The sequence below is a fragment of the Canis lupus genome, chromosome 10 (assembly GCF_003254725.2).
Source record: "Canis lupus dingo isolate Sandy chromosome 10, ASM325472v2, whole genome shotgun sequence".
Taxonomy (NCBI): Eukaryota; Metazoa; Chordata; class Mammalia; order Carnivora; family Canidae; genus Canis; species Canis lupus.
In genome coordinates this window covers 41,338,129-41,365,546 of record NC_064252.1, presented here as the reverse complement: position 1 = coordinate 41,365,546, position 27,418 = coordinate 41,338,129, and the positions used below count along the sequence as shown (strand labels likewise).

Sequence of the window (27,418 nt, the reverse complement as noted above, 5' to 3'; positions counted from 1 at the left end):
TAGTTAAGAGTTTGTTTCTTGGTTTCTCTCTCTCTTTTTTTTTCCCTTTTTCCCTTTATTTTGTTTCTTAAATTCTACCAGTGGATGAAATCATAGAGTATTTGTCTTTGACTGACATCTCACTTAGCATTATACTCTCTAGCTTCATCCATGCAAATAGCAAGATTTCATTCTCTTATATGTATATCACATCTTCTTTATCCTTTCATCTATAGATGGGCACCTGGGCTGCTTCCATAGTTTGGCTATTGTAAATAATGCTGCTATAAACATTATTTACAAACATATTGTAAATAATGCTTCATGTATCCCTTTGAATTAGTGTTTTTGCATTTTTGGGGTAAATGCCCAGTAGTACAATTCCTGTATTGTAGGGTAGTCTTATTTTTAACTTTTTAAGGAACTTCCATACTGTTTTCCACAGTGGCTGCACCAATTTGTAATTTGAGTGGGCTCTTTCTATGAGATAAAAAGAAGGACCGTTTTAGCAGTCCTCATTGTGTTAAAATAGAATGCTTAAATTATGTAAATGTCCACCAATCTAGAACCTAGGTCATGGATTTTTTTTAAGTCTAAATCCTTTAGTTTTCTGAGTGAAAAATCACTTGATATTATTCCATTTAGCCAAATTTATACCAAATTTGCTAGACACCAAGGAAGAGCAGTAAGGTACACTTAATGCATTCTAGGTCCTCACAATATAGTAGACAAGGTCCTGGGGGAAAAAAGAGAGAAAGAGCCTGAATGAGTAATTATGATCCATATAAGAAATGCTATAACAGAGGTAAATTCATGGAACTATAATAGTACTGAAAGGAGAGTATATTTTGAAAATAAATGAGGAGTTCTCCAGGCAGAGAAGAATGGAAAACATGCCAAGCAACAGCAGTGACAGCAAGATATTTCAAAATGCAAAGGCAAGAAAGAGCACAGCATGGTTTGAACACACACAGAGAGAGACGTGGTGAGACAAGACGTTGAAAAGACAGAGATATGGGCAGCCCCGGTGGCCCAGCAGTTTGGGGCCGCCTTCAGCCCAGGGTATGATCCTGGAGATCCAGAATCAAGTCCCAAGTAGGGCTCCCTGCATGGAGCCTGCTTCTCCCTCTGCCTGTGTCTCTGCCTCTCTCTCAATGTGTGTCTGTCATGAATAAATAAATAAAATCTTAAAAAAAAAAAACAGGGATATGCTTCTATTCTGTAGTGCTAATGGCTATAAAGCCATTAAAGCTATAAAATTCAGCTTGACCTTTAATACTCAGATCAAAAGATTTTTAAGTAGAAGAGTAGTGGAAACAGTTGACAAAACCTAAAGACAACCTACTGAATGGGAGATGATATTTGCAAATGTCTTATCAGATAAAGGACTAGTATCCAGTTTAGCCCAGGACTCGGACCCAGCCTCTCCCCTACCCGAACACTGGCCCCGGCTCCACCGAGGCCCCCGTCCCCCAACCCCGCCTCGCTGCTGCCATGGCGGACCCCAAATACACTGACCTTCCCGGCATTGCCAGGAATGAGCCAGATGTTTATGGAACCAGCGACCTACCTGAGGATGATCAAGCAGAGTTTGATGCGGAGGAGTTGACGAGCACAAGTGTGGAGCACATCATTGTCAATTCCAATGCTGCCTATGACAAGTTCAAAGACAAGAGAGTGGGGACAAAGGGACTTGATTTCTCAGATCGTATTGGAAAAACCAAGAGAACAGGATATGAATCTGGAGAATATGAGATGCTTGGAGAGGGTCTAGGAGTGAAGGAGACACCCCAGCAAAAATACCAGCGACTACTGCATGAGGTCCAAGAGCTGACAGCTGAAGTTGAGAAAATCAAGACAACGGTGAAGGAGTCAGCCACTGAAGAGGAGCTGACCCCAGTGGTTTTGGCTAAGCAGCTGGCAGCCCTGAAGCAGCAGCTGGTTGCTTCCCACCTGGAGAAGCTGCTGGGACCAGATGTAGCTATCGACCCTACTGACCCTGATGGAGCTCTGGCTAAGTGCCTACTGCTGCAGCTGGAAGCAACAAAAAACAGCAAAGGAACTGGTTCAGGGGGAAAGACCACTGGTGGGACTCCCGTAGATAGTAACCTTGTCACTTACGAACTACATTCTCGGCTTGAACAGGACAAGTTCTCTCAAGCTGCCAAAGTTGCAGAACTTGAGAAGTGCCTGACAGAGCTGGAAGCCACTGTACGCTGTGATCAGGATGCTCAGAATCCCCTTTCAGCAGGTCTACAGGGAACCTGTCTTATGGAGACCGTAGAACTGTTGCAAGCAAAGGTGAATGCCCTCGACCTCGCAGTTCTGGACCAAGTGGAGGCTCAGCTACAGAGTGTCCTGGGCAAGGTGAATGAGATTGCCAAGCATAAAGCTTCTGTAGAGGATGCAGATACAGAAAGCAAGGTGCACCAGCTCTATGAAACCATACAGCGCTGGAGCCCCATCGCCTGCACCCTTCCTGAGCTGGTGCAGAGGCTTGTCACCATCAAGCAGCTGCATGAGCAAGCCTTGCAGTTTGGTCAGCTCCTGACACACTTGGGATACCACACAGCAGATGATCCCTAGCTCCCTCAAGGACAACACCGCCCTCCTGACCCAGGTGCAGACAACCATGCGTGAGAACCTGTCCACAACTGAGGGGAATTTTGCCAACATCCATGAGTGGATGAAGCAGCTGGGAAAGTGAGCACCTTTAGGAGATGGAGAAGAGGGGTAATCTCTGAGCCTTTGAACTTTGTTAACAGCTTACATAGGGCTCCCCTTTAATTATAACTCTCGCATCCCCATCCCATTTGACACTGGGGTCAAGAGGTTCTTCTTGAATGTGGGGTTTACACCCCTCCTCCAATGAATACAGAGTGGTAGCTGGGGAACTTTAGATGGTGGTCTCCCCTCAGGCCCTGGGGATGTGGGCCCAGCCACAGGGCAGCTCCTATCCAGTATTGCTTTGCCTGGGGTGGGGAAGGACTGTGTCCTGTCCTCCAGCACAGCTCCTGTGGCTGGCTGTACTACTATACAACTGTTTCCGACCATTAAATGCTGTTGTACTCTGAAAAATTAAAAAAAAAAAAAAAAGGACTAGTATCCAGGATCTGTAAAGAACTTATCAAACTCAACACCCAAAAAACAAATAAACCAGTCAAGAAATGAGCAGAAGACACGAATAGACATTTCTCTAAGGAAGACATACAAATGGCCAACAGACCCGTGAAAAGATGCTCAACATCACTGGGCATCAGGCAAATACAAATCAAAACCACAATGCACAATGAGATATCCCCTCACACCAGTCAGAATGGATAAAATTAGCAAGCCAGAAAATGACAAATATTGGTGAAGATGCGGCGAAATGGGAACACTCTTACTCTGTTGGTGGGAATGTAACTGGTTCGGCTACTCTGAAAAAAAAGTATAGAAGATCCCCAAAAAGTTAAAAATAGAGCTACCTTATGACCCAGCATTGAACTAGTAGGTATTTACCCAAAGGATACGAACATTGTGATCCGAAGTAGAACCTGTAGCCTGGTGTTTATAGCAGCAATGTCCACAATAGCCAAACTATGGAAGGAGCCCAGTTGACCATTGACAGATGAATGGATAAAGAAGATGTGGTCTATATAGACAATGAAGTATTACTCAGCCTTTAAAAAGGATGAAATCTTACCATTTGCAATAACATGGATGGAACTGGAGGGTATTATGCTAAGTGAAGTAAGTCAATCTGAAGAAGGCAATTATATGGTTTCACTCATGTGGAATTTAAGAAACAAAACAGGATCACAGGAGAAGGGAGGGAAAAAGAAAATAAGACAAAATCAGAGAGGGAGACAAACCATAAAAGGCTCTAAATCATAAGAAACAAACTGAGGGTTGCTAGAGGGGGTGCAGGGGGATATGGGGTAGCTCAGTGATGGGCATTAAGGAGAGCACATGATGTAATCAGCACTGGGTGTCATATGCAATTAATGAATAACTGAATTCTACATCTGAAACTAACCATACACTGTGTTAATTGATTGAATTGAAATAAAATAAGATAAATTAAAAATAAATGAATAAATAAATGGAGTAGCATGATCATATTTAGCTTTTAGAAGACAAACAACAACAGTGATATGGAAGCTGAATTTGAGATAGATACTATGGGGCAGGAGATCTCTAAGGGATATCACATGGACATAAGAATTTCATCCTAAAGTAATAAAATAAGCCTCAAGTACTACTATGCTAGCTCTTTCATATATTATATCATACATGATCTCCTGAATCTTCTGTGTTAGCACTGTTTTACTCAATCTGAAGATGAAGAAACCAACTCTAGATCAACTAACCTACAGCAGAAACTTGACTGAATTCGGATTTGGCTTGAGAGTCTCTTCTGTTTTCAATGGACCGCAGAGTTTTCAGAATTATATGGATGAGGAACTAGCAGAAGGGGCACTGAAATATTTCTGAGGCGGACATGGTGACTGGCTCTGGGCATAGGAAGAGGAGAGTAAGGGAAGAGACAATAAGAATGACTCTCTCTCAGGTTTCCAGATAGTGAGTCTAGGAGGATAACAATGCTATGGTAAAATGCATAGACTATAGAGGAACATTCAGTTAAATAATATAAGGGTGCGAAGAGGGGAAGCCAGGTGAGGACAGGACTCAGAAGCTTCCATTCCTCTGGGGCAGGTAAGGAAGAGGAAGAGATTTGGAAGAAGCCCTTAGGGAGGCTGGAAGGGAAGCAGGTGAGGATCAGGATGTGGAGGGCAGGGATGAAATGACCCAGTGGCACATCAGGAGAAGCCAGGTGGCATGTAGGGCAGGGGCAGCCTGCCTGGCACCCACTGGCACCCATTGGCACTGGTAAAGGTCAAGGTGAGCTCAGTGTGAAGAGTGTCAGAGAAGTCCTGATGAGCAACAACAGTGGATTGAGGAATAAACTGGAACAACAATCTCTCATGAAGAAAGGCAGAAAACAAGAAGGCTGACGGGTTGACCCATTTGGAGCAAGAGCAGACCTGGGACGAGCCGAACATGAATCATAGGGAATCACAGCCTGCTAACCCTGGAGGAGACTTGACTGATAGAGTGTCCATCTGCCTCACAGACCAGGAAACCAATCACCATATAATAAGCCAACAGCCCTGGGAGTTATGTTCCCCTCCAAAAAATAAAGCAGGCACACATATTACTCTTTGAATGTAAAATGATTGGAAGTATTGAAAATTCCTACTCCAAACAAATGGCCGACTCTGAAGGCACCATGTGCATATGTGCAGCTCAGTCTAATGGGTCAGCCAGAGGTTTGCTACAATAGTCAGCGGCCATCAGTGTCTAGCCTATTCAGATTCTCCATCATTCAGACTGTCAGGATATATGGGTTCTCCCCCCACCCCTTAATTGTCAGGATTCAAAATGATCTGCAGCACAATGGGCAAAACTACTGTAACTACTGGGCCATTTAAATTTATTGGGTTCTGGTTGAATAGGCCAGTATTACTGTAAGTGCAGCTGCCACTGTTAGGAGCTATTAGAATGGAACATTTGTTCAAAAGCCTCAACCCCTCATTTCTTCTCATACAATTGGAGCTGAGCTGGGCTGGGCCTCCCCCGCTCCCCACTTATGCATACTTTCTGCCCTGATTGCAGCTTGTCCCTTCCTTTTGTCTAGTTGATTTTCAATGTATTCAGGCCACTAGGCTATTCTTTCTTTATTTAAAAAAAAAAATTCTATAAATCTCATGATTTTTTTTTTCCCAAAAAATGTATTCAAAGACTGAATTCTCAGCCTCGTCCTGGTGTTCGGGATAAAGTGAAGTAGGAGTTTGTTTAAAAAAACAAAACAAAACATACTTCCATAGCACACACAGGGATTAAAGATTTTCAAAATGTTGGTTTTCATTTTTAGGTTTAAGAAGTTCGATCACAAGTATTTACGGAAAATCTTAATCCGAAAGAACCAGCCCAAATCCAGCATTGTCTCCTTGTACAAGAAGCTGGAAATGAAACAAGCTATCGAGATGGTGGAAACCGGGATTCTCAGTTCCACAGCTTTTTCCATACCCCACCAGTAAGTACAACATGCCCTTTGATCTGGACTTTACACATCAGAATTCCTAAGAGCACTAACTCATTGTTCAATTTAGAGATAATATACTAGGAGTGAAGAGGCAAAAATTTGAAGGAGGAATCATGGAAAATGAATGACCTAAGTCTGTACTTTGGCCCATGCTCAGCCTCTCTCACCCGGTTTCTGAACATTACTTTTCTAGCTAAAATTGCGTGCAAGAGTTGTATGATACCTTTCCTTGGAAAGGAGGGCGAATGGATTATGGTTTACAAGACTTTTTCTCTCTCTTTTTGATTAATTTCTACCCTTTCACCCCTGTTCATTTGGTTTTGCTAATCATACACTAATAATAATATGCATTTCTCCCATAAGTCATTTCTCTTCCTCTCTTGCATTTTGTGATGCTAGCTGGGATTCAGGGTTGGAGTGGTGGTAACAGGAGGTAGGGTGATTGGTGGGCTAGTAAAATTTACCCCTCCTTCCACAAGGATGTTCCGATTTCTTTCAAGAAGCAGTTTATGAATTAAGAAAATTGCAGCATATTTAGGATAAACAACACCTCCATCCTGTCATCTTCTATAGGTAGGTAGTTGATCATGAACTTCAATTGTGTTCTCAATGTTTGGAAAGCAGGTTGAGATAAGAGCTAAGAACAGATAGCAATAAAATTGTCACTAATGCCGGAGTGTTATCTCACATCCCTTACGTGCTAATGAGTCAGAAACACCCTTCCCTTTCTTCTATGGCCTGGGAAGAATCTCAAGTAGGGTCCCTGAGAATATCTCCGTATAAACAGAAAACTTTCTGCCTTATTTCTCGGTGAGACTGTTTTCATGCTGCTTCATTGCATGGCTTGCTTTAAGGAAACTTTTCCTTTTTTTTTTTTTTTTTTTTTTTAAGGAAACTTTTGATACTGAACTGGCAATGTGCTAACAAATATTTATTGGCAATGCCGTACGGAGCCATATTAAAGCCTAAGGCAGAAGAAAAAAATCAGGAATATCAATCCTGTCTTTATTCATTTAAAATGTTGATATTTTAGTCCTCATGAATTTTTTTTTCTTTTCTGCACTGACCCTTTTTCCTAAAATATTGCACTTGCATCCCCCTTAACTGGACGGAACTTTTTTGGCATCATCTTAGGCCCAACCTGTGGTAACTCACCAATTATGTGCTGGGAACTATAAAGCAGACACAGTCGCTGGCCTCATGGAGTTCCTACCCTAGCAGGGTCATGGCATCAATAAGAAAGGCTTCACAAAAATACATTCGTGAAGTCTAGGGAGCTAGGAGAGTGTAAGAGGTGGCCCTTTGGTCCCCAGGCATTAGACCTGCTTACTGAAGGGTGAATGGGAATTCATGCACTGCAGGAGGGCTGGTAGGTTGAGGCACTTTAGGCCATTAGGAACTTCCTCAATCTGTTTGCTTACTAGTTATGTGAGCTCTTGGTCTAAGAATGTAAGGGCGCTTATCTCAAGTGAGAATCAGTCTGTCATGTGCTAAAACATATTTGCAATCTCTGTATTACATTGCATTAGTTGTAAGCAGTGGCCCCGTCTCTAACCTCAAGGCAGTTTTCAAGCCAGCTTTATTTGGGGGGAGTCTTTCTGTTGAGTTCATTAGTTTTTAGACATCAATTCAAAAATTACTAAGAGAGCCTTATAGACTAGAAACTATTTTTCCTCTTATAGCCCAGACCAGTTAGTTAACTGGAGTAGGAGATTCTTTTACCTGATATTTAATACAAGTTTAACTGTATTTAAATTGCATTTATTTGATCTCATCAGAAATCTGTACGACATCAAGCAAAAAGGAATTCCTCTCCCCAGATCAAAGCAGCTAATTTCTTAAAAACAAACCTTCATACAATAATAGGAAAAAGAAGTGTGTACTCAGCTCGCTTTTTATTTTTCTGTATGAGATGATAACAAAATGCACATATATTTTTTTCTTTAGAAGTTTAAGCAATTGTTCTACAAGAGGTTTAGCTTTCCAAACTCTGTGACCACCAGAAGTTGTCAATAGCTCGGTGCAGACTGTGTTGTTTCTATGGAATTCCCTTACTTTTGCACACATTATGCTATTTGACCCTTTAAACAGCCCTATGGAATGGGTAGGGTATGTACATGGACTATTATTTTAAATAAGAAGCATCTCATTTTCCCATGAGTAGTAAGCTTTTAGAAATAACAGATGACAAAGGCTCAAACCAATTGAAAGTGTCAAACCTTTAAAAAGTATTTGGTTAATATTAAAGAGATATTAAAGTGTGTATAAAATTTAGAGGCATAACAAACTGCGACCATAAACTTCAAAAGATCGTCCTTAAAAAGTCCCAAATAATTTTAACATGTCATTTATTTTAAAAAGCGTGAATTACTTTATTGTAGTTTAAGAATTTTTTTAATTGATCACACATTGACAGGCATAGGTTTACACTTATGCATTTTTACACCGAAGATTCTGAAATGAAAATTCTGGTACCATTTTCACTTCCATAATGGAACATTGTGTTATTCAGAGCCAGGCTCTCTCCTGTGCCACTCTTGACTCATTCTAAATGTTGGTCATTTTGGTGACCTTTCTAGAAAGACACAAGGAACTCACACACAGAGAAGAGCAGTTGGGTACCATTGGTCAATCAGTGGGCACATTCTTCACTCACCTTAGCATGCATTTCTCATGGATTTCATGTGTAAAGCTATCACAAGAGAATGGATTCTTCCAAATGACTCAGGGTATCATACTTGATCTTTTAGGAATTCATATTATGCCATGAATTGAATATCTACTAGATTTCATATTTATATTTCTGTGTTTAGAACTGAAGCATCTTTTTACATTATTATAGCATCTGATTTTTAAAAAGTTAAGAGAAATGTGAAGCTTTTATTTTAAATACATTTAGATTCAGATTTTCCCAGTTTGATTTTAAAAGCCATGAAATTACCACAGGACTATTATTGAAGGTGACAGTAATTTCCTTTATGGATATTGAATAAATGTTCTAGTGACAAGAGTCTTTCAGCTTGTAATTTTACTTTTTTGACCTAGAGATTATTAACATTCAGGTTTTCTAAGGATTATATCTTTCCTGCACTCACAATATGATCACTTTAGGGATGATTTTGCTAACGAAGTGGCATGTAGAAAAATATAGGCATCACCTTGCCTAAATTAATAATTCCTCTGTATAATTTCATAATTGTTGCTTCTCAGTGTGGATCAGTATGAAATAGTGCCTTTGAGATACCTGTATTACATATCCAGGTAATTGCATATCAACACCCTGAATGTACTTTATTAAGTCTGGTCTTCCCCAAAGTGCTCAATCACAAACTGGGAAGAGCACCAACTACTGCTATCTAGAGCTTAACTTTACCATTATTTTATGGTTTTTGCTATTTGGTTATAAATATTATTATGAACATAGGAAATGTAACTTTTTGATTAGCTGTTGTTTCTGTTCAGCCAAAGATTGCTTCCACCATAATAAAGAAATGTGTTCAGATTGTGGGAATGTGTAGGTGTATCTCAATCAGAATAAATTAAATTTCAAGGACTTTTAAATAGTGAGGTTGAAATGCCCTGATAATAATGTTTAGATCACCAAGGGTGGTAACTGAATATCAATAGTGTTGACATTTGCACCTCTGAGATATGGAAACACTGATTTCAAGGATTTTGTAGAAAGGGCATTTGTCAGTCTACAGATAGAATTGCTAAATAAAATCTGGCATCCTGTGATACCCAGTATCCAAGTCCTTAAAAATATTTTACCAGTTGTACTTACAAATGCACAAAAAGTACTCACAAAATGTCCTTGCTATTTATGGTTATATTGCTACTAATGTTTGGGGGAAAAAAATACTTAAAAAGTGGCCTGTATTGAAACCAATAATTACTGATCTCTGTGATCACTACCCTAAGACCTTTGCGAGCAGGTGGTGGCATCTCAGTGCCTTTATGCATTGAGAAGAGCTCCAGTGAAGAAAGAAAAAAAATCAACACTCTGTAAGGTTTTATATCAAGATATCAAGGGAGGTGAGAGTATTAAAAAATGAATTTGATTTTCTTTAGTTCTCTTTTTTTGTTCTTACTTTCTACAGTGAACATATATTATTCATACAATGAAATGTTTTCTAGAAATTCCTGCCACTAGGTTGAAATGATCGAAATCAAATATATTTGTCACATGAGAATTCTACACATAGCAGTGTCATGACCTTGAAATCCTCAGAAGACAATCGTGCATTGACTGATAACCTGGACATGACTTGATTTTTAAACCCTTTTGGAGGCACTGCAAGGGGAGGGAGGGTTCATGGTGAAGGAAGCCTTGGGGAGCTGGTGATGCGGAGGCAGGGAGCAGTCAACTGCTTCTAGAATCTCACAGAGTACCCAGTGTCTCAGAGCTGGGCTGGCTTTCAGAATAGAAATAGTCTAAATATTCTTGTAAAATAGGATTTTAGTTTCTCACAATTATTCTTTAACTAATGATAAAATCCCTAAAGGGACAATTCCAAGGTAAATGTACTCACAAAATTGTAATACTCCCTTAGATCAGTATTATTCAAAATGTGATGTGCGGATGGTGTTGTCCATGAGCTGTTAGTCACCTGTCTGTGCAAAGAGATAACTACAGATCTAGCCAGAGTCAGTCTTAACTGAGTAATCTTACTTCTATTGAATCTAACAGTAAAACGTTTGTTTCTAATTTTGGTATCTTTTAAAAAATTTATTTTCTAGCAATTGATTTTTATTGTCTTTTACCAACGTGTTTGTTCACAACAGATATGGAAGGAAAAAATACTAGTTTGCGACCACCTTAAACCCCTTTTTAAAAATGAGTCAGAATAATTCCTATGTGGCAGCTTTAGGCAAGGAAACCATATTTTCAAAATATTAAGTCAAGACACATATACTGACATTTCATAGGAACTTAGTAAAACAATAGAAAAAAATATGTTAAAACAGGAGTTCTGGAACTTAGAACTCCCACACATGTATTGATACTTTTATGGCACTCTTGCCAGGATGTTAGAATAATGCTTGGCTTCCCTCCAATGATGTTTCCAGGGCCCAGAGGATACACGGAACCAAAAGGCTTTCCCCGGAAGATGTGGAGTCCATGAGGGACATTCTGACACACAACATGTACCAAGTCCGACAAAGGGTAAGTATTAGCTATCTGACTTGTCCCATTGCCTGTCCTTCGAACCAGTCATTCGGGAATCAGTTCTTGTTCACATTGTCTCCTCTATATCAGCCTTCTTGCTAAACAATTTCTTTCTGCTTAATTTGGGGAACAGAAAGTTAATTGTTTACCTTTCTGCTAAAAAAAAAAAAAAATTGGCACATGTGGTGTAAAAAGGAATGCAAATCCAATTGCTGGCCCTAGGGGTCAGGCTGCCCTAGCCCTGCAGCCTGGTACTTTCCAGAACCAACAGGTCTCCCTCTCCCTCCAAAGATGAACAAGTGGTGGAGCTCATTCACCGCACCATAGAAAAAGATGGCACCGGGACATCAATGAGAGTATCAATCTGACTGACTGTAATAGAGCTTAAAAAGTTCAGATGGTTATTGAAACTGCAATGCTGAAAGCCTACATTAAAGGAAATGTATTGGGCATATTATTTTTAATTTTGGAGAAAGGAATGGAGTCTATACTACCACTTGGGAACCAGGACAAAGTGTATAATAAGAACATTCCTGGGAGACAGTGAGTGAGTCTTTCTGAAATTTTGATGTAGTTAAATAACATTTAAGCTTGTGAACTCTAAGTAGGAATTTTTTTTTTTTTTTTTTTTTTTGAAGTTTGAGGATTCAATTGAACATCCCAATTCTTGAGTATGGTATGATTACAAGTAAATGCATTGTGAGGGCCTTGGTTTTTGTGACTACATTATATATCAGTCTTGATGGGCCAAAAATATCCATCAGGCTTAAGTGCCTCGCTTTCAAGGAGAAGATGCTAAGGTTAGGAGAGTTATTTATCTGACCTATTGAAGGTCACACAAAAAATTCCACGTTAAGAACCCGGGTCTGCCAACTGTCTACCCAGTGCTCTTTCCATGACTCCAAACTTACATGATCCAGTTAAAGTGAACGTTTTCTGGCTTCCTGTTTTGGAAAGGTCAGTGATTAAGGCGTATGTGTCAGCCAAAGGCTCTGCACCTGCTGAAGGAATATAGGTCAGCATCAATCATAGCAAGCTTAGAGTAAATTCAAGAGCTTTCAAATCATTCCAAGTGAAACTGTTTCAGTAAGACTATCACATTCTGATAAATAGTTAGATAAATTGTTAAGAACTTCCTGGCTAAAAGAATGTTGGCTGGCTTAGAGGGGCCAGAGCTCAAAGGCTTGCCTGAAACTCAGCCTTTTCCCCATGTTGATGAAGGTTGAATTTAAGGAAGGTCCAGAATGGAGATGGAGATGCTAGAACTCCAACCTAGTCTAAAGTGAGGTTAAGTTCCCATTCTATCTTTTTTTTCTTTCATGCAGGTTCCAAGAGAGCCACCTTTCTGCTTTCATAAGGGTGCCTGTTCAGTCTGTCCTCTGAGTTTCTCCCTTCTAAGCTATGTAACATATCTTCCTTTCTCATTGCCCCAAATAAGCAAATGGGGCATGGAAAGTCTCATGGGGAGAACATAGGTAATAAACAGAAGGGACTTTCAAGCCCCTGAGATGGCTTTTGCTTCCACTTTTGTTGCTTTGAGAGAGTACACATCATCACTCCTTCCCTTCCTGTCCCCTTTCGCATCCCATCGTTTACGTAGGTCATGTGACTCCTCTTTTCCCCATGGTCCTCTTGCCCTCTTGAAAGAAAAACTACTCTAGAGATGCAATGCAGGACAACTGCCTCCTAGGGTTCTAGTGGTTGATCTATAGTTTTGAGGATTGTCAAAAGGTGGCATCTGTAATCTCTAGCCTGGGTGATAGGTCAGTGGACCTCACACGATGCGGGGATGATGGCTGGGGCATTTCTCACAGTCTGCATCTGAGAAGAGGCCATTTTGAGAGTCAGGAGTCACTTCAGGGCAAGGTTAGGATGAGTGCACAGTCTGGGAGATCCTGATTCATAGTTGATCTGAAACTGGGCTGGTCCTGCCTGGTCTGTTGCACCTGGAAGGGCTTGGGACACTCCTGTTTGAAGCCACTCCTCTCCATATGTCCAGATTATCACTGCTGGGCAAGTTGATTAACTAACCTCTGGAGGTTCCCAGTGGGACAGCCCTCTGGGTTGCAGAAGCTCTTTGGAATGCTCTGGGTATGGAGATTGAGAAATACTCTCTTTAAATTTACAAGGGAAGAAACTGACTTCAGCTCAGACTCTAAGTCAGAGATTGATGGGCAGCCCCCTGGGGTGCTCCTAAATGATTCAGGTCACACTCAGAATCCCCACACACTTTCAAAGAAATAAACAATTTATCTAACTTCAGCAAATATTTAATGCACATTTAGAGCTTTGCCCCATAGAACTCAAGTTCAAGGGGGAAATACAGTTTTTTAGCGATGAATAGGACCTACTATGCTCCCTGCAGATAGGCAAGGAAAAGCACATGGGTGATGTGATATGAGGTGAAATAGAACAAAAATATCCAAACATTTCTTAAAGTACAGCCCTCAAGTCAAGGTGTAGGAAACTCCTATTAGCAACATATACATATACATATATATACACATACAGACACATACATGTACGTGTATATATAAACATACGTGCACATTGAATTCACTTTTACATGAATTTAACACTGATGAAAAATTGTGAAAGTTTGTTTTGGTATTCTAGGGATTTAATTTAAAAATAATTTTGTGGTAGTGTCATATGTCATTCTTTAATAGCTTCCTGTATACAATGTACTTAAGTTGAAGTCCATCATTAGTGATGGTGGATGAGAGCCCATATTTCAAACTATCTTCAAAATTTAAGTGTTTTTGCCAGGTTTTTATCAGATTGGTTAATTTGTCAAGAGTGGCTGGTAAAGATCTCCTATCAGGTGACGGTGAAAGGTGGCTTTGCAAATTCCTCATTGTTCTCTTGGCCTCCACCTATACCTTCTTTATGGAACTTCTTTCAGACAATTGTCTGTTTTGTGAGGATTATTAGTTAACAGATAATAAAGGCCACAAATCTACTTAAGTAGCTATATATACACTTAAAACAGAATAGACTAGGGATGTCTGGGTGGCTCAGTTGTTGAGTGTCTGCCTTTGGCTCAGGGCGTGATTCTGGGTTCTGGGATCAAGTCCCACATCGGGCTCCTTGCGGGGAGCCTGCTTCTCCCTATGCCTATGTCTCTGCCTCTCTCTCTGTGTCTCTCATGAATAAAAAATAAAATCTTCATTTAAAAAAAAACAAAATAAACTAAAAGCCAGTGAACCAGTGAGGACACTATTGTCAACCTCTCCTCTTCTGTTCTGACAGGAAACTGGATATTGATATTGTATATCAACCAAGCAAGGATCTGTTATAAATCTGCATATTAAGTACAAATAAAGCTTAATTTCTCTTGTATTTTTTATAAAAATGAATGGAAACATAAGTATTAGCATTTTTTTCCCTCACACTGGGGATCATTTTGTGGAGTCTCCTGGAGTGTGTTCACCTCACCTAAAGGACCCTTGCCCTGGAGATGGAGTCTCCTCTTTTGGCCGGTTGTCCCCAGCTACCTCCTGTACCTCTGTCCCACTTCTCACTATACTTTGAATAAAGGACTAAATCCTCCTGTGGTAAACAGATTCCCAGCTCTGACCCAGGTGGTCCTTCTATGGCCCATAACAGTTTTTCACAGCTATGTATTTTTTTTTTCATACCTATGTCTTATCTCATGTGTTCCCTCTTTCTGAAGGGACCATTTACTCATCTTTCAAGACTCAGCCCAGTGCAATGCGCCTTTCCCATCCAAGACTGGATCAGTGCCCTTTGCCTGGACTCTATAAGTCCCTCCAGATCCCAATATCTTCTCACTTCCTGAGTGTGTAACCGTATATGCTTGTTTGACTCCCCAACTAGACCATGATCCCTTTGAAGACCATTCTTCAAATGTATCCATTTTTTAAAAATCCTGCACCTACCATGGCACCTGACATATAGAGCATTTGCTATTTTGCTATTGAATTGGAAATCCTTATCATAATAACCATTAACCGGGAATGGTAGCACCTGCTGTCCTGAATCTGTTATCCAGTGGGACCAGTATATATCCTGCTGCAGAGTGAAAGTAGGGAGAAAAGAGGTTCCAGTTAAGCACTCTGTAAACATCTGAGGACCAAGGTTGGTCTGTGGTTTGAGACAGGTTACCACTGGCCTGGTAAGAATAAGGAAGACATTTTTTATAAAGATAATTGATTCAGTTTGAAGGACTACTCTTTAATCAACAATTGTGTCCTTCCTACGTTTTGGTGTAAAAATCTCTTCCTGGGGCGCCTGGGTGGCTCAGTCGGTTAAGCGTATGCCTTTGGCTCAGGCCATGATCCTGGGGTCCTGAAATGGAGCCCCTGTGTCAGGCTCCCTGCTCAGTGGGAATCCTGCCTTTCCTCTCCCTTTGCTGCTCCCCCTGCTTATGCTCTATCTCTCTCTGTCAAATAAATAAATAAATATTTTAAAACAAACACAAAAAATAAACAAAACCTCTTCCTTTTTGAACTGATAATGGTAATAGTAATCTGTTGATTTTTTTGTATGTATCTTTAATTGGCAAAATGTAAAAATGGCAACCTTAATTAAATTCCCAAAGTAGTTTTGACATTTTTCTCATCCATTAGATCCAAACACTCAGTAACCACTGTCCAAACATAAAAAAAAAAAAAAAAAAAAAAAAAAAACACAACCTGGGAAAGGGTGTGGGTATGGGGCAGCCGAAGTGCATGGGTATGTGAGGACCGGACTGCTGCAAGGATACGAAAAAGACACTGCAGGTGGGCGGCAGGGTTCCACAAGCCAGAAGGCATAGGCTCCAAGCCACAGCTCTGTCCTGGTAGGGGTGGCCTCAGTCACAGGCTTTTCTTCTCAGGGGTCACTACTTGCTCCTCTGTAATTGAGGCAAAGGCTCAGGTGGCCTTTTCAGTGTCTTCTTTCTGTATAGTCTTAGTTGGTGAAATGTCCATCCATGGTCTCTGAAAGCCATGGTTGGGTGGAGATGTCCTTACCTTATCTGACATTCTGTTCTTTCTGCAGACCCTGTCCTACAACAAATACAACCTCAAACCTCAAACAAGTGAGAAGCAAGCTAAAGAGATTCTGATTCGCCGCCAGAATACCTTAAGGGAGAGCATGAGAAAAGGTCACAGCCTGCCGTGGGGAAAGCCGGTAAGGTGGGGGCTGTAGACTCACCCGGGAGCAGGTGACTACAGGCAGGAGTAACACGAAACCACCACCTTGTTGTCAGAGTAAAACAAAATAAGAGGGCACAAGACACTAGACAACTTCCCTCTGGATCCAGAGCCTTCGGGTCCATGGTCAGGATGAGCCTCCAGGATGGGTCAGTTACTGGAACACACACACTGGGCTGTGAATCTAAACCAGATGCTAACCAGGTACTGACCATTCCAGGGGAACCTCCATGGACTGGGGTGCTGGGTTGAGGAAGTTTACTTCTCTCCCAGGGAGATATAGGGAAGGATTTGTTCTTGTTCTGGGCCTCATCTTCGGATTATTCCCTGTACATTGGAACTGTTCTATTTGAGGCCATATCGAAACAACTTCTGGACAAAGGTTAGGTCTGGAGTAGATTCTAATTTCTACCCTAATCTCAGTGGCTAAAATATAATGATAATGATGAGGATAGTAATCATAGCAACTAAACACCTGAGCAGAGGGTTAAGTGACCTTGTTCAAACATTTTAGTTTCACAATCTATCATTTTCAAAATAAAAATCAAACTATTTAACCTGTGATCTTGTAGGAATACCTATCCTAAGCTAACACTGAGAGGTACCCGTGAAATTACTAATAATGTCATGACATAACATGCATATTGTGTTTTTAAAGCAGACACATGCTTTCTAGTGTTTTCTTTATCCTCACTTTCTGTGAACAATGTAACCCAGGCATTTTATCCCCTTTTTCCAGACACAAAATTCAGGCACAAAAAGGCTAATTGGCTTATCCCACTTAATTATAATTATTCCTGTTATCAATGACTGGAATGCAGATCTCCTGACAATGAACTAAATAGTCTTTGTTTTTCCTATAAAAATATATATCTCAATAATCCATAATTCTCTTTTCCTTACTGAAAAACAAATGCTTTCCAAAATAAAGTCACTTTGAGACATAACGGTCTATTTTATCATGAGAGGGAAAGGAAACACAAAGAAGCATTCTGCTATGTTTAAACCAGGGTAACGGCGGTACAGGCGAGCCTGTAATCCTAAAGAGGTCCTCAGTGTGGGCCTATGTCTCCCAGTTTCTCATAGGACACTGAATCTCAGACTCATCTCTGCTATTCCTTTCTGCTTGTTACCCACAGGCCGGTACCAAAAATATCCGCTACCTCTCCTTTCCCTATGGCCACCCTCAGCCCGCAAGAAGAGATACAAGGGTTGATGATTTCACAGGTAACCTGCCTGCCTGGCTGCTCTTCTTTGCCTATAAAGGGTCAGATGACAAATATTTGGGAGCTCGTGGGCCAAAAGACAAAATCAAAAATATTATGTAGGTACTTATATGATAAGAAAAAGAGAAAACTTTTTTATTAATCTAATTCAGAACTTGATTTACAGACACTGAAATTTGAATTTCATGTCATTTTTACCTGTCATAAATAGTCTTATTTTTTTTCAGCTGCTTAAAAATGTAGCAATTATTCTTAGCTCACAGGCAATGCAAAAAGAGTCAACAGCCGGATATAGCCCAGGGGTGATAATTTGCTGATATAAAATTGGCACTTTTTTGAAATATTTGAAAATTCTAACTCAAATTAATCAAATATTTGAAATATTTAAAACTTAACAGGATTCTCCAAAGTTGGTTAAATTTTACTAAAATAATTTCATCAAATTTACTGATAACTGTTTCCTGTTTAATATCTAATCCTTAAGTAGAATTCTTAGAATTATTGAAACTGCCTATTGTTCTATTAAAAGCCATTATTTTTTAAGTATATATATATATAAAATGATTTTCTCTTAGCAAAAAGTGATATATAATATATAATATGTCATATTACCTATTTTAATTTTCCCCAAATTTTAAGACTTAAAAACACATTTGAAACTCAAATAGGCTAAACATATAGGATTTTAGTATTAAATCTTTGAAGACTGAATATAATTACTCTTTAAAATGGAATTTTATTTCCTTCTGATTTAAAAACATGCTTGGTATAAAACAAAAACCAATCAGTAGAAAAAAAGCATAAAATAAGAAAGTTAAAAGCACTTGAAACCCCAACACCAAGATATAATCACTAGAGAACATTCTGGTAAATGTTGTTCTATAGTTCTCTCTGCACCATCTTGATCCCTACCTTATATGTATCTGATACAAGAAATAAAGAAAAAACACACAACATCATGTTATCCACAAAATCACTGTATCATTGTTGTTTTGGAATTTTTATGAATTATCTAGTTCACTCAACCATCTATGTGGACATATTTCTCTTCAGTGGATATAAACTAAATAATAGTTTTTATGAGTAAGTAAGTCAATTATATAAAATAATCCTAGCTTAGTTAGCTAAATCCTTATTAACAAATATTAAGGTATTTTGCCTTTATATCTAATATGAGCAATGATATATAATAAGCATCTCAGATCACTCATGATTGATTTTTGCACAAATAATCTATTTCTTTAGTATGTTTCCTTGGAAGCAAAATTTGGGCATCAAAAATCACACATATTTAAATTTACCCTCACACCAACAGTCTGTGAGAAAGGTCATTTCCAGACACTTTACCCATCACTCAAACTTTTGAGTAATCTATGATGTGATAGGATAATGTTTATATACCATATATACCATATTAATTTTCATCTGAGTCTCTGATTTTTAATAAGGTTAAAAACATCTTTTCGTATTTTTTGGAAGCAACTGTGTTTCTTCTTGGGCAGTTTCTGTTTCTGTCTTGGGTCATTTTTTTTTCTATTCCATTGTTTATTTTCTTAAAATGAGTTGGAAGAACTCTGTATAACAAGGATATCATCTATTGTCTCATGTTTGTTGCCAATGGTTCCTCTTCCAGTTTCACATTTATCTTTTAGTTTTTAGATATACTTGCCATTTAGAAGGTTTTGTTCTGATTAATCAAATCTGCTCCATCCTCCACAGAAAAATTAGAAAACAATTTACTCAATGTTTTTAAACTTTACTAGTTTAATGATTCTGTTTAAATTTCAAACCCTTTGAGATTTACCTTTATGTGGATTAAGACAGAGACACTCTTCAGATTGTTTTCCAATGGCCATGCACCTGTCCCTACCCCATCTCTTCCTCCAAGATGAGAAGCCATCTTTGTTGTGCTAAAGTCATTTATCCTAAGAGAGTTTGGGGCTCTCAGTTCTCTTTCATTGATCTAGCCATCTATTCCCAGAGCACTGTCTTGAAAGTAGTGTCATTTTATGTTATAGAAGAGCTAATCCACAAATAAAAGCAAACAAAACAAAAGACCACCACTGTAGGGTGTATAATAAATTAATTTCTAAAAATCTTCCTGGTACAAACAATCCGGTGCTATTTACATTGTTTGAATGAATAGAAAACATGAAATTCTCACAGTCATTTCTTATGATGGACCTCAATATCATGTGCTCCTGTAGCAGATCACCATATAGCAATCCCACTTGAGCACAAATGTGCTATTCTTAAATAAAGCATTATAAACAAATACAGTAGAACATTAAAGAGATACTATACCTTACAAAGTGGAATTTATTCCAGAAGTAACATTGTTTAACATTTGGAAATATGCTTACATTATTCACCAAATGAATAGGTCAAAGGATCCTATTCTTTGAGTAGATACCCTAAAAGGCATCTCACTATTATTTTCCATAGTAATAATAAAATCTGAGAAAAATATATGTAGGATTTATATGAAGAAAACATAATAGCCTGTCATTTTCTCTGTCATTTTGTTTCAGTAAAGGGGAGAATATTGGTACCTCCCAGAAACAATTTCGCCCTGAGGTGGAGCCAGGCAATGCATACAAAACTCTTAGAACAGTGTCTGAAATCAAATAAATGAGAAAGAAATATTACCCATTATAATTAATACTACTGAAGAATATCGAAGAAGACTTAATTTGTCAGTTGAACATGAATTAAACTAGGCATGGAATGACATCATGGCCTAGTGCACTTTTTTTCTTTCAAATGTGCACAACTGGTTCAAAATTTTATTAAGTGAGCAAAAATAGACCTAGAAATATGAAAAGGGAAAGTAATGAAATGGGACCTATTTTAAAATGCTTAAGTTTTTAATTTTAATTCCAATATACTGAAGATACAGTGTTATATTAGTTTCAAGTGTATGATATAGTGATTCAACAATGCTATACCTTACTAAATGGTCATCAAAATAAATGTACTCTTAATCCCCTTCACCTATTTCACCCCCCCCCCACCTCTTCAGGTAACCACTAGTTTGTTCTCTATAGTTAAGAGTTTGTTTCTTGTTTTGTCTCTCTCTTTTTTCCCTTTGCTCATTTACTTTCTTAAATTCCACATATGAGTGAAATCATATAGTATTTGTTTTTCTCTGACTGACTTATTTCGCTTAGCATGATACTCTCTGGCTCCAGCCATGTCTTTGCAAATAGCAAGAGTTCATTCTTTTTGATGGCCAAATAATATTCCATATATAAAAATATAAATATATGTATAATCCATTATATTCCAACATATTACATTTTATATATATTCTAATATATATAATATGTATTATATATACCATTATATATATGTTTGTATATATATACACACATACTCATATATACACATACACACGTGTATATATATATATATATATATACACATATATATATGTATACACACACACACACACACACACTCCCCACGTCTTCTTTATCCATGCATAAATCAATCAGTGAACACTTGGGCTGCTTCTATAGTTTAGCTGTTGTAAATAATGTTGCAGTAAACATTAAGATACATATATCCTTTCAAAGTGGGACTTATTTTATCATTCTTAATAAGTTATAAAGCAATATAATAATCAGGGTTAGACTGAGGTCATTTTCACTGTGTCCCTGGGCACAACTATTTGAATCCATATTCTCTCCAAACTTGAAGTCCTTCTGCACGAGGACTACTCAAGGAGTGGCCAGAGGGCCTTTAGGGGAGAATATGGAGGAGAGCCAGCCTCCTGCAGGCAGCCTTTGGCTAACCAGGCTGTGACTTGGAGAGCATTCTCCTTTCTTACTGTCCCCTTGCTCTCCAGTATTGGAGTATCACTTACTCTAGATGTCTGGGGGTCCCACATATTCTTCCAAGGCTCTTTTGCAAGGAACCACTTGGTATTATAAGTAGAGAGATCTTTCCTGGACACTGCTCCTCTGCTCTCAGATGGCTTACAATCCATGTGGGTTGGAGAGGAGGGAAGAGTTCTGGAGATGGACACACAACAATGTGAATGTACTTAATGCCATAGAACTGTACACTTCAAAATGGCCAAAATGGAAAAAAAAAAGTTAAAATGGTAAATTGTATCAGAATTAAAACAGAACTATGAGGAGAGGGAGAAGAGAGGGCTGCACCCAAGGTCTGGTTCTCTAAACAGCATATATTGTAGGAGATCGTCCAGTGTCTCCCCCTGGGAATCAGGCTCTGCCTTGCCCTGTGCAGAAGCACTTCCTGTTTTCCTTCACCCTGCCCCTGGGTGCCCAAGTCCAGAAGTCAAAATGGAAGATAGAAGAACAGATATTCAGATTTTGCTGCCAGGTCTCCATTAATGCCTCCCTGGAACTGCCTGCCTAGCTGCTGACCTGAGGGAGGTTGTGCATTTGGGACAGAGCCCAGCCCCCACTCTTCCTCCTTCCTCTTCCGCTTTCAACTGGCTTCCTCCTCCCCTTTTGGACAGATCTACTGACTTAAGTTGAATGGCATCTTGCAAGTTGTCCACTCAAGCCTCTTCCTAATGTTTGGAAACTACTTTTCAAGAAGCAGAGGTGGTCAGAAAACGTCAGCTATAATTTGTTTGCCGATGGGGAGCATATGCTGAGAAGAACGGATTGGAAACTAGGTTGGGGGAGAGGGGAGTGGGCCAAAGGACTGCTCTTGGCAGAAGCATCCAGGCTATTGTTTTCTTAGGTAATATTCCAAGCCCCAAAGGATCAAGAGGAACTCTTGTTCCAGGTCAGGTCATAGAATACAAATTAAGGGGAAGTAGGGAAAAATGGACAAATATTCTTAACTTTTTTTTTAATTCAAAGAAGTTGATTCCTGTCCCTTACTCCCCTCAACTTCTAGAACAGATTATTTTACGTTTTTCTGATGACTAAATACATTTTGTTATATATAAATCTATGTGCATCTCAGTTCTAGCTGTGGGGTTTTTATTTCGTTTTGTGTTTGATTTTTTAAGAGGGAATAAAGAGTGGGAGAAAGGAGCCTGCTTTCAAATTTAAGCATAAAGTTCTTAAAATACTTAAATTCTCAGGAGAATATTTAAAGGGCAAAAAAAATTATAAGGTTAAAATTTGAGGAAGTGAGAATCAATGGGATTTGTGAAAAATACTCCCTTAAAGATGTATGCACAGTGAAGTAAGGAAAAGGCAATGTTGTAGGCATGAAGGAGGTTTTTGGAAGGTCCTCTGAGAAGGGGTGTTACGTAGATACTCAGTGGCTTGCTTCTGCTCTTGGCATAGCCTCCCGACCTGTGTATGCACGTATCAGGGAGCCAGACACAGTCTGGTGGAGAGCAGATATGCAGCTGGTCAGACTCTGTTCAAACTGCAGTCCCATCTTCACTGTGTGATACTGAAACTCACTTAACCTCTTGAAAGGTTAAGTGAACCTCAGCCTCCTTACCTATGAAATCTTCATTCACTCATGAAGAGGTAATCCATTCACTCATCTTCAAGGGTTGTCATAAGGTTTAAATGGCAAAGGAGATGTAAAATAGCACAGTGACAGGTATATAGTGAGTTTCAAAATATGGACATTTCCACCACTATCATTGTTCTCATGTGCCAGCAGGAATCTGTTCACCCTCTTACCTCCTTTGAAGGGAGGACATCTAGTCACATTGATTTTGCCACACATAGCTCTCTACTCTGGCTCTCTCCCATCCCTGTTTCTCCAAGATGGGCTATTTTAAGGTCAAAGGGATGAAACTCAGATTTAGTGCTTTCTGGTAACCACTGATTAAAAAGCCAACCAACCAGAGCACCTGGGTGGCTGAGTCAGTTAAGTGTCTGCCTTCTGCTCACGTCATGATCCCAGGGTCCTGGGATCAGGCTTCCTGCTCAGCGAGGAGTCTGCTTGTCCCTCTCCCTCTGCAGCCCTGCCCCCACTCATGCTCTCTCTTAAATCAAGAAATAAAATATTTTAAAAAAGCAAAACCAAAAACAAACAACAAGAAACCAAACTAACCATGTTCATATCACAGTTACCATAGAATCTTCAGTTAAGGATTGATCTCTGACAACACAAAGCATCTTTGTGCCTTATGGCCTAATGCCTATGGCCAGTTGATCTGATTTTGTAAAAAACAAAACAAAACAAAACAAAACACAGACACACACACAAAAAAAAAAAAAAAAAAACACTTCCTTACTTGCCTGAAGGAGTCTAGCCTGATACACAGGTCTCCATGCCTTTCTATTTATTTATAACACAGCACATAAGCTTCTATTCTATGCCCTCCTTGGGGTGGGGAAAGTCAGACAGATGAGTGTAAGAGCTAGAACCTCAAGAAGAACTCTGCTTCACTCTGAGTTCTTGCCATCCAGATAGGAAGTCTTCTATCTGATGTTAAGTCATGTTCTTTTCTCCTCTTGTCGTATTTTCTTAGATAATGACAGCAGCGATTCAGAATTCCCGTCCATTATGTTCAAAGCACGCTCTCGAACAGGGACACTTCAGGAAAGACGGCTGACACAAGAGATAATCCCAATGAAGAGCTTACCCAGAGGAGGGAAGCCGCACCACTTCGGTTATCAAAGAAACACAAGCCAAGAAGAGCATGTTGGTGTGGGCAGAAGGGAGGCACTACGGCCCAAACCACTGTTCCACGCAGTAGATGAGGAGTTTGAATCTGGAGAGGAGAGTGAGGAAAAAATCTCAGAAAGTGAGTCCCGATGGTCAGCAGAGTACAGACCCAGCAGGCAACACCACAGGTCCCACAGTCCTTTACTCCAAAGAAAATAGTTTCATCGTCCACATGATTGTCTCCATGTATTTCAAGAGTCCATTTTCCTACTATTATCGAAGAAGGATTTTCAGAGTTACAAAGAGAGCTACTGAATTCATTTTTTTTGGAAGCTGTTAGATATGCATCTATAAGAGGAAAGGAGATTCTTTTGGAGAAAAACTTGGAACAAATTTGCAGGCTCTGCTACATTCCTAGTTGGTGTACTCTGTAGATGAATTCCCTGTGAGTGATAAATGTTAATCATCACAGGAATTATTACTAAAATTCCTGAGAGTGTGTGATCCATGAAAATTATTGAGATATAAGCATGATTGGTCAGTAATTCACCTTGACTATCTGCATGTGCAGCCTGTAATCATGTTAGAACTGGGAAGGGCCTGGAAATCCTCTGGCCCAATCCTCTTGTGTTTACAAATAAGGACGCCTTGCCCAAGGTCATGTGAGTTGCTGCTTTCACAAGCTGGCGGTCCTCCCTCCCAAGAGAATGCACTCAATAATTATATTTCTGGGAAAAGGTAAAATTTGCCATAATGTGGCTTTATTTAATCAGTAGCAATAATAAATGGATGTGACATGTACTAGAGGATTAATCTGCGAACAATGGGGTCATGGTCTATTTTATAATTGGAATAGTTATTTTAAAAACAAAATATCTATAAACAGGCTTTAAAAGTAATGACACGAACAACAGGTATTTATTAGATGTGCAGTTGGAGGCTGTGGTACTGTGCCCTAGGATTTGAAACTGTTTCCCAATTTAATTTTCCATCCTCATCACCCCCAGACTTGACCTTGAACCTCACACTCTATCTAGCTCACCAACTTCTCTAGATGACTTTATCTTTCCTCCCTCCTTGCCCTCTTCCTCTTCTCTCTCTGCTGGTCACTGTAGATGAACACATATTTATTAAGTGCTATTTATTGTGCCAAATGGCTGATCTGTAATAAACAATTAACCGTAATATCCTTTACCATTGCTATTTTTGTCATCCCTAACCATCCCCAACTCATTTAATGCTATGCATCTCTAAAGTATGCTTTCCAATGCACCCAGGTCCCTACACCTGCCCTGATTCCTCTTACTCAGAAGCAATGAAGTGATCTCCCTCCTCCTCGGTGCACCCACACCCCACTGAGTGTGTTACAGAACTTACCTGGGAATTACACTTATGCATGTGCATGTGCATCTACCATGATCTGAAAGACAGGGAGGATTGTCCCTTCATTTAAAATTTTATCCATTCATCAATTGCATTCTTTATCTCTTGGTTTTATTCTTTTTCTATTACTTTTAACTTGTATCCATTTTTGGTCTTAGTTATTACAGTGCCTTGTACATGGTAGATTATCTATAAATCTTGAGGCATCAGTGACCTTTTACATCAGGAAAAAATCATGCCCTTTTGTCTTCAATCTCGTAAAACCAAACATACAACCCACAAAAGGAGGAGGAGATGTTGTCAGACATCTTATTTTCCAGGTGACAAAAATGAGGTGTTGGGAAACTGGCTGGTGCTAGCTCAGCGTTTTGAAGGGCATGGACTTGTTCTCTAGTATAACCCATGCATACCAGTGACTGACAAAGGATATATGACTTTCCCTGGATTTATAGTTTGTGAATGGCATTTATTCAGGTTCCTGCTGCAGTGGTAGAAATGGCAATCAAAAGAGCCCACTTGGCTTTTCTTCTTTTGCATCTGAAATATAAGACTGCTTCTAGGTTGTCTAAATATTTTAAATTGCATACTACCAAACAATCAGCTGTAAAAGATAGAAGTATATGTAAAACCCAGGGATCTCTGGGCTTTGGGTTTGGTGTGTGTGTGTGTGTGTGTTTCTTTATTATTGTTTAAACAAACAAGCAGTCAACGCAACAGTTTTATGAGTTTTTTCCCTCCCATGAGAGGGAGTCAGTGAGCCATTATCCTCAAATTGTAGGTGAAGATACAGAGACAGAGTAAGGGCATCAGAAATCACCTTTCCAAAGCCATATGCAAAACCAATTTTTGAGAGGTAGATAACAGCTGCGTTCCTTGCTGGATTATCCATATAACAGAAATCCAAACTGTGAAGGCCCCTTCCCAGAGTCACCAGCAAAGTCTAAGGATCAATGGAATTTATCTAATTCTTTTGTTTTCTCTGACATGCTGGTGCCGTTTGAGAGAGGGATGGTGGGATTTAGTGAATGGATGGGAACTCACCCCTTTAATTGGTAAAAACCACAATAGAGTTCTTTGCCCTGAGGCCATTTGTTTACCTAGACACTGTCTAACCCTGGCTGCCTGAGTTGGGAAAGTGGCCCTGCAGTTCCTTCCTGAAAAGTATGACAGGTTGAGGGCTCTAGGGGTCCTGGTAGCTCTGGTATAGACTTGGAGAGCTTATGGTGGAAATGGCCTCTTTCCTTAGTCATCCAGGATTGTTTCAAAATGCAGTGTGATCTGATCTTGATTCCACTAGCGACAGTCCACTCTGGGGATTGGCTGAGGGTGTGATTGGTACCCAAAGAGTGCTCTTGGATATCGATATCACATCATGAGTTTTTCTAACAGGCACCAAGCAGTGCAGCAGAGAAAGTTCTCTCTTGAGTGTTGAGAAAGATCTGCTTCTTGCTCCCTACTCAGCTCAGGGAGGGGTTAGAATCCCTGAGGGTGCTCTCCTGGGCCTGGCCGAGGGTCCACTGAGCATCACATCTTTTCTGCCAGTGGCAGAATTTGCCCTTTTGTCTTCAACCTCATAAAACCAAACATACAACCCACAAAATCCAATTTTCCATTTCTAGGTTTTTTGTTTGTTTTGTTTTTTACTTTCTCAAACCTGTTCCTATTGCTAGCCTCAGTGGTCTTAGGTTTTATTAAATTCTGAAATTGGGTAGAGTAGCATTTCCTCTTATTTATCCTATACAGCAGCTTCCTGCCTAAAAGGTTTTCCACATGTTTGTTGGTGTTTGGGATGTGGTGAATATTTGTGCTCACTTTGCCCAAACCTGACATGATGCCATGGGACCTCTCCTGT

General features: G+C 39.6%; 2 protein-coding genes across 2 annotated transcripts in view; both read left to right on the top strand.

Annotated features, from left to right (window-relative positions):
* Positions 1-25,368, top strand: part of SLC9A4 (solute carrier family 9 member A4) — a 68,742-nt gene extending 43,374 nt beyond the window's left edge. Inside the window, exons 8-12 of the mRNA XM_025463405.3 lie at positions 5,897-6,058; positions 11,138-11,234; positions 16,242-16,373; positions 17,536-17,623; positions 24,047-25,368. Coding sequence (XP_025319190.1) covers positions 5,897-6,058; positions 11,138-11,234; positions 16,242-16,373; positions 17,536-17,623; positions 24,047-24,402 — 835 coding nt within the window. The 3' untranslated portion in view covers positions 24,403-25,368. The remainder of the gene's footprint in view (positions 1-5,896; positions 6,059-11,137; positions 11,235-16,241; positions 16,374-17,535; positions 17,624-24,046) is intronic.
* On the top strand, positions 1,459-2,686 carry LOC112669882 (dynactin subunit 2-like). The gene is given in 2 exon segments (XM_035696210.2): positions 1,459-2,538; positions 2,540-2,686. Coding segments are annotated over 2 exon segments (1,212 nt in total). The 5' UTR covers positions 1,459-1,473.
* Positions 25,369-27,418: the final 2,050 nt, after the last annotated feature.